At 42.3% G+C, this 18,946-nt stretch overlaps 1 protein-coding gene across 2 annotated transcripts in view; it reads left to right on the top strand.

The window, feature by feature from the left end:
- The window catches only part of enah (ENAH actin regulator), a 350,400-nt gene that overhangs the window by 292,639 nt on the left and 38,815 nt on the right, over nucleotides 1-18,946 (top strand). For both annotated transcript variants that reach the window (XM_059645099.1, XM_059645100.1), the window contains exons 9-11: nucleotides 5,594-5,651; nucleotides 6,017-6,068; nucleotides 15,402-15,468. In XM_059645099.1, the coding sequence (XP_059501082.1) occupies nucleotides 5,594-5,651; nucleotides 6,017-6,068; nucleotides 15,402-15,468 (177 nt within the window). The remainder of the gene's footprint in view (nucleotides 1-5,593; nucleotides 5,652-6,016; nucleotides 6,069-15,401; nucleotides 15,469-18,946) is intronic.

Genomic DNA, 18,946 nt, shown 5'->3' with positions numbered 1-18,946 from the left:
CAAAGAGACATTGATAGAATGCAGAGCTGGGCTGAGAAGTGGCACATGGAGTTTAACCCTGAAAAGTGAGAGGTGGTCGTTCAAACAAATTTAAAAGCAGAATGCAGGATTAACGGAAAGATTCTTGGCAGTTGGAGGAGCAGAGGGATCTTGGGGTCCATGTTCACAGTTCCCTGAAAGCTGCCACCCAGGTGGACAGAGTTATTAAGAAGGCGTATGGTGTGTTAGCTTTCATTAATAGAGGGATTGAGTTCAAGAGTTGTGAAATTATGCTCCAGCTATACAAAAGCCTGGTTCAGCCACATCTGGAGTATTGTGTCCAGTTCTGGTCGCCTCATGACAGGAAAGATGTGGAAGCTTTGTAAAAGGTGCAGAGGAGATTTACCAGGACGTTGCCTGGAACGAAGGGACGGTCTTACAAGGAAAGGTTGAGAGAGCTAGGGCTTTTCTCTTTAGAAAGACGAAGGATGAGAGGTGACTTGATAGAGGTGTACAGAGTGATCAGAGGTAGAGATAGACAGCCAGAGACTTTTTCCTAGGGTGGAGGTAGCTTTTACGAGGGGACATAGTTTTAAAGTGAGTGGAGGTAGATATCGGGGAGATGTCAGAGGTGGGTTCTTTACCCAGAGAGTGGTAGAGGCGTGAAATGCATTACCTGAGAGGGTAGTGGAGTCGGCCTCATTAGGGGCACATAAGCTGCTATTACGTAGGCATTATATGAAGCGTGTTTAACTACAACACCCTCGATCCTACATTGACTGCACCTTCTCACTGTTGTTCCTGAAGTTAGATTCCTGAGCCCTTCTGTACTCTGTTCTGGAAACTTTAATAACTTCTATTGAGACCTTGCCCCACCCCCTGTATTTTTAAGGCCTACATTCACTGCCCTAATTCCGGCACGATTCAGGTAAAGCCCACTTCGTCAGAACAGCTCCCTCCTTCCTCTGTACAGAGCCAGTGTTCCGTGATTTTGAATCTTTCTCCCTCTGTGATCTTCGAGACACACGTTACCTCTTCAATCTTGTTAACATCATGCCAATTAGACTGTGGGTCATGTAGTTATCCAGAGTTTATTCCCTTTTTGGTTCTACCTTTTGTTTTGGTCCCTTACTGCTCACATTCTCTCGACAGAACCTTTTTCATGTTTCCACCTATATCGTTGGTACCTATGTAGACCACAACAACTGAATCTTTCCTCTACCACTCCAGTTTCCTCTGCAGCCTCGATGTGATATCCCGAACCCAGGCATTTGTCAGGCAATATGGCCTTTGGAACTCCTAATCCTGGCCACAGAGAACAGTGTTTATTCCCCTGACTATACCATCCCTGTTTACAACTACATTTCTCTTTTCTTCTCTCTCTTGAATGGCTCCCTGTACATTGGAAGAATGGTCAGTTTGTTCATCCTCCCTACGACCCCTGCTCTCATCCACATAGGCAGCAAGAATCTTAAACCTGTTAGGTCAAGTAAAAGGGCTGACGCTCCTTTAGTAATACCTCCAGGATTCCTCTACCTACTTCACTGATAGTCACACCTTCCTGTCCTTAACCACTGACCAAATTTGAGATAGTTATCTAAAGGGTGTAACTGGCTTCCTGAAACACAGCATCCAGGTAACTCTCCCTCTCCCTATTGTTCAAAGCTCAGACTCCAGTTCATCACTCTGAGCTGGAGTTCTTTCAGCAACCAAATGTTGCTACAGATGCGGTCACTACAAACAATGGGGTCCACCAATTCTTACATCTTACAGCACACCAGCTGACCCTGCATCTCAATTGAGGCCCTTTTCAGGCTTCAGGGATTGACAGTTGGACAGCTGTATCAACTAAATTATTAACCTTTTAACTAGACTACTGAATTTTGAACTTTTAAAATGGAGAACGAAAGAAAGATTTACCAGCACTACCTCCAAATTCCCCACACTGTATACTCACTTGAGCTATGTCTCACTTTGGTAGTGATCTCTCTTTTCTGACTATGGGTAGCTTAGTGGCCCAAGGTTTGGGCTTGTGCTCATTGAAGCTTGGGAGAATGAGTGTTGACCTCATTGAAGCATATAAAATTCTTATGGTCGAGATTCTTAAATTCTTAGGGTAGATGTAAAGATGTTTCTTTCCCTTTGAGAGAGTCTAGGATCAGAGGGCGTAATCTCAGAATAAGGCATGGCCCATTTAATTCAGAGACAAGTTTTTTCCCCTCAGATTAGCCATGATCTCATTGAATGACTCAGCCAGCTCATTTGCCTGAAATGTCTATTTCTGATGCATTCTATGGTCTTATGGAATGAAGTAAAAAGAAACAAATTTGGAGTTAATCACATTTGATCACAAATTTACTTTAGGTATTGAGAAAGCTCTCATTCTCATTTTCAAATTTATTCATTATCTTGCTACAGTCTCTTTAACCTGTAATCGATAATCCCTAACTATATAACCATCAAAGACATCTGCAGTCTTCTGATGAATCTTGGAATTTATCCACGCTACCATTAGTGGTCTTTTTGTTTATTCACTCACGGGATGAGGACTTCACTGGTTAGGCAGCATTTATTGCCCATCCCTAATTGCCCAGAGGGCAGTTAAGAGTCAACCACATTGCTGTGGATCTGGAGTCACATGTAGGCTAGATGGCAGTTTCCTTCCCTAAAGGACATTAGTGAACCAGATGGATTTCTCCAAAAAAATCAATAATAGATTCACATCATTAGGCACATAATTCTAGATATTTATCGAAATCACATTCCACCGTCTGCCATGGCAGGATTTGAACCTGGGTCCCCAGAACATTATCTGAGTTTATGGATTAACAGTCCAGTGATAATACCACTAGGCCGGCACCTCTTCTATGCTTTTAGCTACCCTGGAGTACTCTCCTGTACTATTTGTTTCATCATTGAAAGTTGATTACTGTTATCATTACCTTAATAACCAATGTGTTGGGAATGTTGAGTTTACTCACATTTTAAGATGAAAGAATACAAGACGTTTAACAGTATTGCATTCCTATATGTTTGAAACACCAACCAACACCTTCCTTAAGTAAATGTCTTGGTTGGTATAAAGTGATGATTATTGTTGACTGATCTGTTTGAAGATAAATTATGGATGCAAAGCATTTCTTCCATAATTTTGAACTAAGTCTTTCATCAGGAATATTCAGCAAGACTATAATATGGAAATTGCTAAACAGTAAAGGACTGAGAACTATCAAGTTTGCCTTGGTTATTGAGTTGTAATATCATCCTAGCAACTTACAAGATACTGAGAAATAGGCACACAAATAGGACATTGAATATTTTTAAAGCAGTTTTAGATAGATCTTTGACCAACAAGGTGTCACAGGTTATTGGGGCAGGCAGGAATTTTGAGTTGTGAGCCACAGTTACATCAGCCATGACATTATTGAATGTCAGAACAGGCTTGAGAGGCCAAATGGTCTTTTGTTGCTCCTAATTCATATGTTCATGAGTGAATCAGTCAGCCTCTTGAGCCGAATGCAATGTGGCCTTTATTCTATTTCCTCCCTGCCCTTAACTCAGCCATCAGTCGGTGTAACTCAATATTCAACATATTTAATGACCTAACCTCTACTGCTTGTTGTGCAAGTCTTAACTATTTTAAGGGAGAAGGTGTTTCTGCTGCTTGATGGAATTCTCATTTTTGGTAAAGAAATATCATGCTTTTAATTTTTCATCTTCCAGGTCCAACACATCTAAACCAGAAAGGAAAGCATCTCAGTTTGCACAGTCTCTGCCTATAAAAAGGCTGGGAGACCATGGGGAACTGCCACTTGAAATGATGCCACAGACAGCAAATCTAGTTATAAGCCCTGTGCAGAATTCTCCATCATTTCACTTTGCTTAAGTGGGAAATCTCACAAGTACAATCTGTTTGCAAAGTACAGAGTTCATCATATATTCAAAACTAAAATGTCTATATTTTGGATCATTTGGAAACTCGAGAGTTATGAGGTTGGGGGTAATAAAGATGTTTTTGCATATATTCAGCCATGATCTTACTGAATAGGGGAGCAAGCTTGAGAGAACGAATGGCCCACCCTTTTTATTTCTTCAATTCTTAACTGCCTAGATGAGATAACCTAACTAGCCAGTGTTCAAACAGAGATGTTCTAGTCTGTTGTGACTCAGTACAACAATATCCTTAGTGTCACCGCTCTCTAAGTGGACAGAACACTAAATGTGAAGCTGCATGCAGTGCTTGAATGTGTAATAGAACATAGAACATAGAACAGTACAGCACAGAACAGGCCCTTCAGCCCACAATGTTGTGCCGACCATTGATCCTCATGTATGCACCCTCAAATTTCTGTGACCATATACATGTCCAGCAGTCTCTTAAATGACCCCAATGACCTTGCTTCCACAACTGCTGCTGGCAACGCATTCCATGCTCTCACAACCCTCTGCGTAAAGAACCTGCCTCTGACATCCCCTCTATACTTTCCACCAACCAGCTTAAAACTATGACCCCTCGTGTTAGCCATTTCTGCCCTGGGAAATAGTCTCTGGCTATCAACTCTATTTATGCCTCTCATTATCTTGTATACCTCAATTAGGTCCCCTCTCCTCCTCCTTTTCTCCAATAAAAAGAGACCGAGCTCAGTCAACCTCTCTTCATAAGATAAGCCCTCCAGTCCAGGCAGCATCCTGGTAAACCTCCTCTGAACCCTCTCCAAAGCATCCACATCTTTCCTATAATAGGGCGCCCAGAACTGGACGCAGTATTCCAAGTGCGGTCTAACCAAAGTTTTATAGAGCTGCAACAAGATCTCACGACTCTTAAACTCAATCCCCCGTTAATGAAAGCCAAAACACCATATGCTTTCTTAACAACCCTGTCCACTTGGGTGGCCATTTTAAGGGATCTATGTATCTGCACACCAAGATCCCTCTGTTCCTCCACACTGCCAAGAATCCTATCCTTAATCCTGTACTCAGCTTTCAAATTCGACCTTCCAAAATGCATCACCTCGCATTTATCCAGGTTGAACTCCATCTGCCACCTCTCAGCCCATCTCTGCATCCTGTCAATGTCCCGCTGCAGCCTACAACAGCCCTCTACACTGTCAACAACACCTCCGACCTTTGTGTCGTCCGCAAACTTGCTGACCCATCCTTCAATCCCCTCATCCAAGTCATTAATAAAAATTACAAACAGGGTTTGTAATCTAGGGTGACATGCCAGTGCAGTAATGATTCCAACATTAAAACCAACAACTGCGAATGCTAGAAATGTGGAACACAAACAGAAATTGCTGGAGAAACTCATCAGGTCTAACAGCATCTGTGACTGGTCCCAAAACATTGACTGTGCTTTCCTTCCACAGATGCTACCAGACTAGCTGAGTTTCTCCATGAATTTCTGTTTTGTTTCAGTAAAGGCTCTGTTTCTATAGTATAAGATACAAGGCAGCTTTCAAAGAGATTTCCCCCAGTTTTGTGACCAAGTATCTTAGCACAACTGGGTTCGTTTTCTTATTTGCGCAGCTCTTTGTTCTCAATATCTCATTCACTTTCTCATTTTTATGCATGTGCAACTTAAATTATGGAGTTACTTCTTTCTTTGTTTCAGGAGGAGGATCGCTGAGAAGGGTTCAGTTCCTGAACTAGATGCAAAAGAGGAGAAGAATGTAAGTAGAAGAGTGTGCAGTTGGATTCAGACTTCCAACTGCTCAACTTATTTTTAAATCTAATTCTTCCTTTCTTCTCACCTGGTATATTTAATAGAAGCCATTATTTCCCAAACCTAAGGTCTGTGTTCATAGTTACCGACTCTGTTGAATCAATATCAAGCATCTGGTTACACTCCTTTGTGAGAAAGTGCTTCAATCAAAGACGGCTGTTGTTTAGATAGAGTTTATCACTTTACAGTTCTATTTATCAATTCTAACATATTCAAACCAGTCACAGTTAGATCTGTTTAAGTATCTGTTTTTGCTCCATAACTAGATAATAGTTTTGAATGTATTATCTTTCAATTATTTACTTTCATCAGGAAGAATCTGAATCTTCAAATATGAAAGCCCCAGTTGCAGCAACCACATCAGGTAGGCATGAAGAATTATTTGGCTCAGTTATTAACCAGCAACATATAGCATTGTACCTTTTTGTTTTCCTAGGTTTCATGATAGATTTGTGCTCTCATAAAATCATTAGGAGTAGGCAATTCAGCCCCTTGAGCCTGTTCTGGCATTCAGAATGACCATGGGTGATCTAATCTTGTCCTCAGTTTCATTTTACTGCATGCTGTCCATTACCCTGCAACCTATTATTAACTAAAAATCTGTCCATCTCCTTCATAAATTTACTCAATGCCCCAATTTCCACCACATGCTGGGGTAGGTTCACAAATCATGACCCTTTTAGAGAAGTAATTTCTATTTCATCTCTATTTTAAATCTACTCCTTATCCTAAAGCTGTCATTTTAGATTGCCTCACAAAAGGAAGTATCCTGTCTACATCTACATTTTCAATCCCCCTTTTCATCTTACATAACTCGATTAGATTCCCTGTCATTCTTCTAAACTGCAAAAAGTACAGACCTAAATTGCTCAATCTCTCTCCATAAAGCAATCCTGCTCATCTCTGGAGTCAATCTAGCGAACCTCCTCTGAAGGCCTCCACAACAACTACATCTTTCCTGAATTAAGCGACTACAATTGTACACAATACTTTAGGTGCAGTTTCACTAATGCCTTGTAGAGTGTTGCAGTAACATGCCCCTATCTTTATACTCTATTCCTTTAGCAATAAATGTAAAATTCCATTCACCCATCTTATTAACAGTTGTACCTGCACACCAGTTTTCTGCAATTCATGCAGGAGGACATGTAGATCCCTTTGTACCGAAGTGCTCTGAACTTCCTCTTCATTTAGATGATAAGTTGCCTTTCTCTTCTTCCAACCAAAATGGATAACCTCACATTATCTATATTAACTCCATCTACCAAATTTTGGCACATTTATCTAATCTCTAAGGTTCTGGAGTAGATCTGTAGCTCGGATTGTGGGTGTTGACGTTGGTTGGCTCCTGAGCTGGTTTGTTGTTTTGCAGGCATTTAATTACCATGCAGCCTTTGATGAAGCTTCGGTGTGTTTTCTACCAGGTTTTTAAACTCTGGGGTCCGTTGAGATGGATTGCTTCACTTCCAGGTTTCCTTCATAGTGGAATGTATATGGGGTTGAGTTCAATGTGTTTATTAATAGCATACTTCATGGAGTGCCATGCTTCTAGGAATTGTTGTGCCTGTCCCTGCCTAACCTGTCCCAGGATCTTGGTGTTGTCCCAGTTGAAGTTGTGGTTCTCCTTGTCCATGTGGATTGAGATGAGTGAGTATTGGTCGTGCCTTTTTGTTGCCAGTTGGTGTTCCTGCACTCTTGTTGTTAGTTTCCTTCCAGTTTGTCTGATGTAGTGTTTCTCACAGTCTCTGCAGGGGATTTTGTAGATTCCTAGAAGCATGGCCCTCCACGAAGCTATTAATAAACACATTGAACTCGACCCCATATACGTTCCACTACGAAGGAAACCCGGAAGTGAGGCAATCCACCCCAGAGTTTAAAAACCAGGCTGGAAAACACACCGACGCTTCATTGGAGGCGGCACTGAGGATGTTACCCAGCACAGTAACGAAACACCTGCAGAGCAACAAACCGGCTCAGTGAGCCAACCAACCTCAATTTATCTAATCTGTCCATATCCATATGTAAATTTCTTTTTCTCTTTATTACAGCTTTCTTACCCACATAAAGGGAGGTGATGGCCTAGTGGTATTATTGTTAGACTATTAATCCAGAAACTTGGTTAATGTTCTGAGGAGTGTTCTAATAATGGTGGAATTTGAGTTCAATGAAAAAACGTTCTGGACTTACGAATCTTCTGATGACCATGAAACCATTGCTGATTATCTGAATAACCCATTTGGCTTGCTAATGTCCTTTAAGGAAGGAAATCTGCCTGATCTGGCCTTCATGTGACTCCACACCCAGAGCAAAGTGATTGACTCTCAAAAGCTCTCTGAAATGTCTACTAAGCCATGCAGTTCAAGGACAAATAGGTCTGGGCAATAAATGCTGGCCAGCCAGCGATGCCCATGTTCCATAATGTTATCTGTAAATCTAAGTCCATTGACAGTTGCTCGGTTGGAGACCATTGCTGTAAATTCAGATTTTCTGTAAAATTAATAGAATGGGTCATGAGTCAGTGTTTCTGCACATCAAATATGCCATCGTAGAGTTCTTGGACTACATATCAGTACTTTGCCAAGGATTATTTTAATCTCCATATATTTTGTCATTTCCACCACCATCTCCCTTGGCAGCATGTTCCAGGCATCTACTACCCTCTGTGTAAAAACGTTGCCTCGCACAGCTCCTTTAAACTACCCCCTTCCCTTTAAACTTCCGCTGCCCAGTATTTGACATGATGTGGATATGCTGGTGGACAAGGTTGAAAATCACATGACACCAGCTTATAATTCAACAGATTTATTTGAAAATGCAAGCTTTTGGAATTCACCTCCTTCTTCGGGTGCAGTGTGAGTGAGAGGGTACGAGACACAGAATTTATAAGCAGAAAGGTAACAGCCCTAAAACTGGCTGCCTCTTATTGAATCTTTAATCAGTCAGACTACTAACGGCACCGCTTCTTGCTCCCAAGAGGACCTTGAACAGTTCATCCACTTCGCCAACACCTTCCACCCCAACCTCAAGTTCACCTGGGCCATCTCCAACACATCCCTACCCTTCCTGCACCTCTCTGTCTCCATCTCAGGCAACCAGCTAGAAACTGATGTCCATTTCAATCCCACCGACTCCCACAGCTATCTAGAATACACCACCTCCCACCCACCCCCCTGCAAAAATTCCATCCCCTATTCCCAATTCCTTCGCCTCCGCCACATCTGCTCCCAGGATGAGGCATTCCACTCCCGCACATCCCAGATGTCCGCGTTCTTCGAGGACCGCAACTCCACCACACCCCCCCCCCCCCCCCCGCCCCGGCAGTGGTCAGGAACGCCCTTGACCGTGTCTCCGGCATTTTCCGCAACACAACCCTCACACCCCGCCCCCGCAATAACCGCCCCAAGAGGATCCTCCTCGTTCTCACATACCACCCCACCAACCTCCGGATACAACGCATCATCCTCTGACACTTCCGCCATCTACAATCCAACCCCACCACCCGAGACATTTTTCCATCCCCACCCTTGTCTGCCTTCTGGAGACACCACTCTCTCCATGACTCCCTTGTCCGCTCCACACTCCCCTCCAACCCCACCACACCCGGCACCTTCCCCTGCAACCACAGGAAGTGCTACACTTGCCCCCACACCACCTCCCTCACCCCCATCGCAGGCCCCAAGATGACTTTCCATATTAAGCAGATGTTCACCTGCACAACTGCCAATGTGGAATACTGTATCCACTGTACCCGTTGTGGCTTTCTCTACACTGGGGAAACCAAGCGGATGCTTGGGGACCGCTTTGCAGAACACCTCCGCTCGGTTCACAATAAACAACTGCACCTCCCAGTCGCAAACCATTTTAACTCCCCCTCCCATTCCTTAGACGACATGTCCATCGTGGGCCTCCTGCAGTGCCACAATGATGCCACCTGAAGGTTGCAGGAACAGCAACTCATATTCCGCTTGGGAACCCTGCAGCCCAATGGTATCAATGTGGACTTCACAAGTTTCAAAATCTCCCCTTCCCCCACTGCATCCCAAAACCAGCCCAGCCTGTGCCCGCCTCCCTAACCTGTTCTTCCTCTCACCTATCCTCTCCTCCCACCTCAAGCCACACCTCCATTTCCCACCTGCTAACCTCATCCCGCCTCCTTGACCTGTCCATCCACCCCGGACTAACCTATCCCCTCCCCACCTATACTCTCCTCTCCACCTATCTTCTCCTCTATTCATCTTCGGTCTGCCTCCCCCTCTCTCCTTATTTATTTCAGAACCCTCTCGCCAAACCCCTCTCTGAAGAAGGGTCTGGGTCCGAAATGTCAGCTTTTGTGCTCCTGAGATGCTGCTTGGCCTGCAGTGTTCATTCAGCTTCACACTTTGTTATCTCGGAAGGAGACTACTAATTGAAATGCCAATTCCAGATTCCTCTGAAGTCATTGTTCTGAGATAGTTAAAGGTTTTATCAGCGTACAAGAGGTAACATCTCAGGTTAGGTGTGCAGTTTAGGTGTGAGATCTTGCTTACAATCTGTCTATACTTTAAACTGGGATAATGTTATATTTCTTTGAGGAAAATAGAATGTATCTGCAACTACACAGACATCTTGGATGAAATAATTTGCGTGTGTGTGAGAGAGAGAAAGTGTGTGTGAATGTGTATGTGGGAATAGATAGTGTGGTGGGGTCTTCTGTTGTGCAGTATGAACCCAAGATTACGATTGAGGCGATCCTCACAGGTATGGAATTTGGCTATCACCCTCTGTTCAGTGATTTTTGCATTATTGTATATCTTGAACTCCACCTTGAAGGATGCTTACCCGAAGATCAGAGGCTGAATGTCCTTGACCCCTGAAGTATTCCCCACTGGGAGGGAACACTCCTGTCCTGTGATCATTGTGAGGTGTCCATTCATCCATTGTCGTAGCGTCTGCATGGCCTCGTCTATGTACCATGTTCTTAAACACATAATGGACAATGATGAGTACCTCACAACTACCCAGCCTTCAGGATAACATTGACCCTGCCGTGGCAACCTCTGCCAGACATGCCAGATCATCCACATGGAAACCACCGTCACTCATGGGAACACCACCCACCAAGTACACAGCAGATACTTATGTGACATGGTCACTGTTGCTTATCTCATACAATGCTGGCAGAGATGCCCCGAGGCATGACCATTGGTGAGACCATGCAGACACTACAACAACAGATGAATAGACTCTATGCAACAATCACTGGACAAGAGTTTTCCCTCCCAGTGGGGAACACTTCAAGGGTCAAGGACATTCAGCCTTCAATCTTTGGGCAAGTGTCCTCTGAGGTGAATTTTGAGACACACAACAACGCAAAATCGCTAGATAGAGAGTGATAGCCAAGTTCCGTACCTATGAAGACGGCCTCAATTGTAATCTTGGTTTAGGTCACACTACAGGTGACCCCACCACACTGTATACTCCCACACATACACACACGCTCTCTCACTAACACGCTCTCACACACTGACACAGAGCTCACTCACACTCTCACTCTCTCAAGCACGCACCCATTCTCTCACACACACAGACACACACGCACAAATTATTTCATCTAGGATGTTTGTGTAGTTGCAGATACATTTTGTTTTCTTCAATAAAACCTAACCCCAGTTTAAAACATAGACAGATTCTAAGCAAGACCTCACACCTAAAATGCATTGTCTGACCTGAGATATCACTTCTTGTATGCATTGATAAAACTTTTAAATTATCTTGGAACAATAACTTGAGAGGAATCTGGATTTTGCATTTTAATCAATAGTCTCCTTCCTGACTGATTGGAATATAAAAGCAGCGATGTGCTTCTGAGGCTTTATAAAGCTCCAGTTCGGCCCCATTTAGAATACTGTGTCCAATTTTGGGCCCCACACCTCAGGAAGGACATACTAGCCCTGGAGCATGTCCAGCGGAGATTCACACGGATGATCCCTGGAATGGTAGGTTTAACGTATGATGAACGGCTAAGGATCCTGGGATTGTACTCATTAGAGTTTAGAAGGTTATGGGGAGATCTAATAGAAACTTACAAGATGATGTATGGCTTGGAAGGGGTGGACGCTAGGAAGTTGTTTCCATGAGGCAGGGAGACTAGGACACGTGGGCACAGCCTTAAAATTAGAGGGGGTAAATTTAAAACTGAAATGAGACGACATTTCTTCAGCCAGAGAGTGGTGGGCTTGTGGAATTCATTGCCACGGAGTGCAGTGGAGGCCGGGACGTTGGATGCCTTCAAGGCAGAGATTGACAAATTCTTGATCTCAGAAGGAATCAAGGGCTACGGGGAGAGTGCAGGGAAGTGGAGTTGAAATGCCCATCAGCCATGATTTAAATGGCGGAGTGGACTTGATGGGCCGAATGGCGTTATTTTCACTCCTAAGACTTATGGTCTTATGATTAAAGACTCAGCAAGAGGCAGCCAGTTTTAGGATTGTTACCTTTCTGCTTATAAATTTTGAGTTTTATACCCTCTCTCTCACACTACGCTCGAGGAAGGAGCTGAGCTTAAAAAAACTCGCATTTTGAAATAAACCTGTTGGATTATAAACTGGTGTCGTGTGATTTTAGACCTAGTGTTTGACATTTCTGCTCTGGGAAAAATATTCTGACTATCCACCCTGTCTATGCCTCTCAGAAGTGTATGTACATCTATCAGGTCACCCGTCAGCTTCTAATATTCTAACAAAAACATGGAATCCAACCTTACACAAATATCGTAGTTGGATCCCATGAGAAATATATTTTCAGTGGAATATTTTTAAAAATTTATCAAGGGGCCTGTGCATCACTGGCTAAGCTAACACAACACACATCCCTGGAGTTTTCCAAAATGCTTCAGACCTGGAATCACATAAGCCAGACCAGACAAGAATAGCAGATTTTCTTCTCTAAAGAACACTAGTGAATGACAATTTATTTTCTTATTTTTATATATTATTTTACAGCAATCAACAAGGGTTACGTGGTTGCCCTTAAGTCAGCATTTTTTATTCTACATTTTTATTGAATTCAGTTTTTACCATCTACCATTCTGGGGCATTTATCTGGAATTCTGGATTACTTGTCCAGTGATGTTGCCTCTGTGACACTTCCCATTAAGCTTCCCACTCCTGGCATATTTCTGATATGTAGGTGACAGTTTGCTAAATTTGAACCTGCAACTGATGTAAGGAAATCTTTACATGTCTTAATGGACTCCATCCTGCACTCATATTCACATTTGAAATGGAACAGTCAAATGAGATTGCTTTTTTTTGGTGTCCAAAGCATGAGTAATGATCGCACTAACAGGTTGCTACTGTCAAACCAAATACATGTTCTGCCTGTCACACAGTGAGTAATAGTTATATGGATTTCAGTACCAAGGTAATGCCTCATGTGTTGGCTATTTGCCCCAAAGAGAGGTGAACCATTTTGGACAGTATGTATGTTCAACTATTTGTAAAACAAACAATATACTAAGCATACTCAACCAGCCCATGCTTGTAAAACTTATAATGCAATGTCCAACATTCGACACAATTCTGCAATTGAACACTATTTGTTGGATAATCCCTTGAGTATGATGATTTACGTTGACAACTAATTGAGGAGTGTCAGTTAGGGCTTGTAGTGTGGTGCACTTGCATGTACTGAAAGCTGCATGTGTTAAAGTGCAGGGATAGACCAAATCAGACTCACTAACACCGGAGTCGTAACACATTGAAATTAAAACATTCAGTGACCTCAAAATTGCTCAACTGTTCCCAACCAGATAACAGACCTTGGCCACCAAGTTTATAACTTAAATTTTGGAGATAGCAAGAACTGCAGATGCTGGAGTCAGAGACAGCACATTGTGGAGCTTAAGGAATACAGCAGGCCAGGCAGCATCAGAGGAGCAGGAAAGTTGACATTTTGGGTCGGGACCCTTCTTCAGAAAATCTTTCGAAAATTTTCTGGGAAAGCGTCCCAACCCAAGACGTCAACTTTCCTGCTCCTCTCTGATGCTGCCTGGCTTGCTGTGTTCCTTCAGCTCCACACTGTTGTCTATAACTTAAACTTTGAAAATTTATTATTAATAATGTAACTTTAGCAGAACACAGATGAACCAGAAGTTCATCTAATTAGTATCTACAATCTAAGCCCAGTGTTCTTTGATCACCAACCCCTACTCTTGACAGACAGACAGAGACAGTTAATTTTTAAAATATTTAATTCGTCAATTTGATAATTGATCCAGTGATGAATACCATGCCTTCATGAAACCTGACGTATTGAATTAGACATGCAGGATTGTATCTTGCTTGAATTCTGAAGTTTCTGGTCAATGCAAATTTCTGGAGACCTCTCCTGATATCTTAGAGACTGAGGTTCTGTTTCCATGATTTTCAGTGATGGGATAAGTGGAGACAGCAAAACCTAAAAAAACTCAGCCTAGCACATACCAGAGGAACACTGTGTCCTGCCCAAAAACCCCAGATAAAGTTTTTATTCCTTTTTCACCACTCTCTATGGTTGGTTGACTGGCTAGCATCAATCTTCCCTTGATTGACCAATGCAACATCCAACTTGATTAAAATTTAAACAAAGCTTGGCAATTAACTGTCAATAAACATGAATGAGTACATTTTCCCCATACCAAAATACCTCTATGAATCAGAGTCGACACAAGCAGAATGCCAATTCAAATCCAGGTCGAAAATGCATTGCTGTAAAGAGAGATATAACGGGCTAGATTTTTGCTTTGAGATTGATGGAAAGGCTTGTTATACTCCTTGTTATTATAGAATAAATCTGATAGTAGCTTCCGGAGTTTACATTTGACAAGTTAAATGTGTGAATCCGGAGGTTTTGGATTGAATACCTTGCTCATGCACAAGTTGTGCTGTAACATTACACACATTTCCAGAATGGAAGCAGTTTAGCTAGAATTATGGAATAAAAATGGTCCAGTTACATAGACAGTCTACAGCCCAACATCTAGTGAAAGGGATGTAGATGAACAAATCTACAGGGAAATTACAGAAAAACGTGTGCAGAGTAAGTACATGAAAATCTGTAATGAAAGGAAATGCTACAACCTGTTATTGAACAGATGGTTTTGGATTGCTGGCATTTGAATCTCCTGCCTAAATTCCAGCTTGTAGCTCACTTCTACATATCTGCCGTACATCAATCTCTCCTTGCTCTCTCTGTACCCCCCATGAGCGCTTCTTCCCATTATGGACCTTTTCTTCTCATCCTTTTATTCATTCACAGGATGAAGGCATCACCAGTTAGGCCAGCATTTATTGCTGTCCCTAATTGCCCAGAGAGCAATTAAGCATCAACTGTATTGCTTTAATTTTGGAGTCAAATGTAGGCCAGACCAGATAAGGATGGCAGTTTGTTTCCCTAAACATCATTAGTGAACCAGACAGTTTTTTCTATCAATCGGCATTGGTTCACAATCATTGTTAGACTCTTAATTCCAGATATTCTATTGAATTCACAATCCACCATCTGCCATGGCAGGATTCCAGCCCAGGTCCCAGGACATTACTGGGTCTCTGGATCAATAGTCCAGTGATAATACCACTAGGCCATTACCTTAGAAACACATGTCCCAAATTGCATTGTTTAAACAATTGCAGTTTTAAAAAACTGTATTGTGAATATAATACATGTGTTTTTTTTTTAGAAACAACTAGAAAGCCTTGGGAAAGATCAAGCACTGTAAATGGCAATAAATCGCCAGTAATATCCAGGTAAGATTATACAGCAATATATAATGCAGATACGCAGTTTTGTGTTTTATGGACCAGACCAACCCTGCTTTAAATATGAGATAACAATGTGTGGGGCTGGATGAACACAGCAGGCCAAGCAGCATCTTGGGAGCATAAAAGCTGAAGTTTCGGGCCTAGACCCTTCCTCTGATGAAGGGACTAGGCCCGAAACGTCAGCTTTTATGCTCCTAAGATGCTGCTTGGCTTGCTGAGTTCATCTAGCCCCACACTTTGTTATCTTGGATTCTCCAGCATCTGCAGTTCTCATTATCCCTGCTTAAAATATTGTAGCCTATATCCTAACTTTTTCTTATTTTAGAGGTGAGTGTAAGATATTATGTTCTGGGTGCAATCTGATTGGTCAAATTACTCAACTTTAAGCAAAAAACACTTTATTTTGACACTACAGTTAAAATACAGACAAAATAAAAATAAAAGAATTAGCTTAACTTAACTCTATTGAAATGCTTAACAATATATATATATTAACTGCCACTAAGTAACTGCTCCAATATAGTTACTTCCCATAAATACACCTTTGGCTAAGGCAAATTGATTAAAATGCATTGTCTCACATGCAATTCTAGCAGAAAAAAAGAGAACCCAGCTTTTATCTGTAACAGAGAGAGGAATAAGAGCTTCCACATCTAGCTTCAAGGTCCCAGCAACTGCAGAAAGCTAAAACTAAAAATCCAGGTTTTGTGGGACTTCACCCCACCCATTCAGGCTGCTTCTATTGTTCCAACATCTAAAAAAAAACTCTGGGCTTCACACACAGTTTAATTTATTGGCTTAGAGCAGACCATTCGACACCTCTGTCTTAACCTTCATTAAAAAAAATGTACAAAATACAGGAAAGCCATTGTATTGTTACAGTGTCATAACGTAACAACAGTATACTTCATTAATTCTTAAGATATTCTGCAGTGAGCAGGAAGATGCGAGCATGTCCTCAGATGATGTGTCAGATGCTGGAGATCAGAAATAAAAACAAAAAAGTTCTGTCAAAACTCAACAAGTGTGGCAGCATCAGTGGAGAGAAGAATAAAGCTAATGTTTTGAGTCTGATATGGCAACTCTTCAGAACTCCGCACTTACCAAGAATTTAGGTTTATCCTCCTTCAGAACAAGTATCTGATGTCGGACAGATTTCCAGGGAATCGTTTTGATCAGCTTTGACCTGACAGTTGCTTCTTCTTTTATTGTAGTATATGGAAAGCTATGGGTAAAGAGCAATGAATTAAAATTAAAACAAAATAGTTTGTCCCAGTGTAAACAGGACCTAGAAATTTCACATCAAATATTTTATTCTGTTGTGTCCAGCTGTCAAAAATTGTAACTGTCTTCAGATGCATCAGCACCCATATTTTGCTTGGACCATTTGCATGGTGTTCTTGTGCTTTTCATCAGTCAAGCTTAGCTGAGTGGATGCACTGCCTTCTCTGAATCAGAGGTTGTGGGTTCACTTCCCACCACAGGAGTGATCACATAATCTCATTTGACTTTCTGTTGCAACCTGAATATCTTGCAGATCATGGCGTCCTTCATGCACCATGGCAGGCAAGGTACAAAGATATATCACCTTTAGCTTACATAGAACATAGAACATTACAGCACAGTACAGGCCCTTCAGACCGCAATGTTGTGCCAACCTGTCATACCGATCTCAAGCCCGTCTGACCTACGCTATTCCATGTACGTCCAAATGCTTATCCAATGACGACTTAAATGTACCTAAAGTTGGCGAATCTACAACCGTTGCAGGCAAAGCGTTCCATTCCCTTACTACTCTCTGAGTAAAGAAACTATTCTGACATCTGTCCTATATCTTTCACCCCTCAATTTAAAGATATGCCCCCTCGTGCTCGCTGTCACCATCCTAGGAAAAAGACTCTCCCTATCCACCCTATCTAACCCTCTGATTATTTTATATGTTTCAATTAAGTCACCTGTCAACCTTCTTCTCTCTAACGAAAACAGCCTCAAGTCCCTCAACCTTTCCTCGTAAGACCTTCCCTCCATACCAGGCAGCACCCTAGTAAATCTCCTCTGCACCCTTTCCAAAGCTTCCACATCCTTCTTATAATGCGGTGACCAGAACTGTACGCAATACTCCAAGTGCGGCTGCACCAGAGTTTTGTACACCTTCACCATAACCTCTTGGTTCCAGAACTCCATCCCTCTATTAATAAAAGCTAAAACACCGTATGCCTTCTTAACAGCCCTGTCAACCTGGGTGGCAGCTTTCAATGATCTGTGTACATGGACACCGAGATCTCTCTGCTCATCTACACTACTAAGAATCTTACCAATAGCCCAGTACTTTGCCTTCCAGTTACTCCTACCAAAGTGCATTACTTCACACTCGTCTGCATTAAACTCCATTTGCCACCTCTCGGCCCAGCTCTGCAACTTATCTATGTCTCTCTGCAACCTACAGCATCCTTTGTCACTATCCACAACTCCACCGACCTTAGTGTCGTCTGCAAATTTACTAACCCATCCTTCTATGCCCTCATCCAGGTCATTTATAAAAATGACAAACAGCAGTGGACCCAACACCGACCCTTGCGGTACACCACTAGTAACTGGTCTCCAAGATGAACATTTCCCATCAACCACCACCCTCTGTCTTCTTTCAGCAAGCCAATTTCTGATCCAAACTGCTATATCTCCCACAATTCCATTCCTCTGCATTTTGTACAATAGCCTACTGTGGGGAACCTTATCGAATGCCTTGCCGAAATCCATATACACCACATCAACCGGTTTACTCTCATCTACCTGTTTGGTCACCTTCTCAAAGAACTCAATAAGGTTTGTGAGGCACGACCTACCCTTCACAAAACCGTGCTGACTATCCCTAATCAATTTATTCTTTTCTAGATGATTATAAATCCTACCCCTTATAACCTTTTCCAACACTTTACCAACAACTGAGGTAAGGCTCACTGTTCTATGTTTACCAGGGTTGTCTCTACTCCCCTTCTTGAACAGGGGAACCACATTTGCTATCCTCCAGTCATCTGGCACTATTCCTGTAGACAATGACGAGTTAAAGATCAATGCCAAAGGCTCGGCAATCTCCTCCCTGGCTTCCCAGAGGATCCTAGGATAAATCCCATCCGGCCCAGGGGACATATCTGTCTTCACCCTTTGTAGGATTTCTAATACCTCTTCCTTGTGAACCTCAATCCCACCTAGTATAGTAGCCTGTATCTCAGTATTCTCCTCGACAACATTGTCGTTTTCTAGAGTGAATACTGTTGAAAAATATTCATTTAGTGCTTCCCCTATCTCCTCTGACTCCACACACAACTTACCACTGCTATCCTTGTCATCTCTGTCACTTGGCTGCGCAACAGTACTTTATTTTTCATTTTTCAATATCAAGGACAAACATTTTAAGGAGAACGCCTTGCTCTTTAAATCATAATATTTACCATTTATATGAAAA

This window comes from Stegostoma tigrinum, chromosome 4, assembly GCF_030684315.1.
Source record: "Stegostoma tigrinum isolate sSteTig4 chromosome 4, sSteTig4.hap1, whole genome shotgun sequence".
NCBI lineage: Eukaryota > Metazoa > Chordata > Chondrichthyes > Orectolobiformes > Stegostomatidae > Stegostoma > Stegostoma tigrinum.
This window is presented reverse-complemented; position numbering and strand designations above follow the sequence as displayed.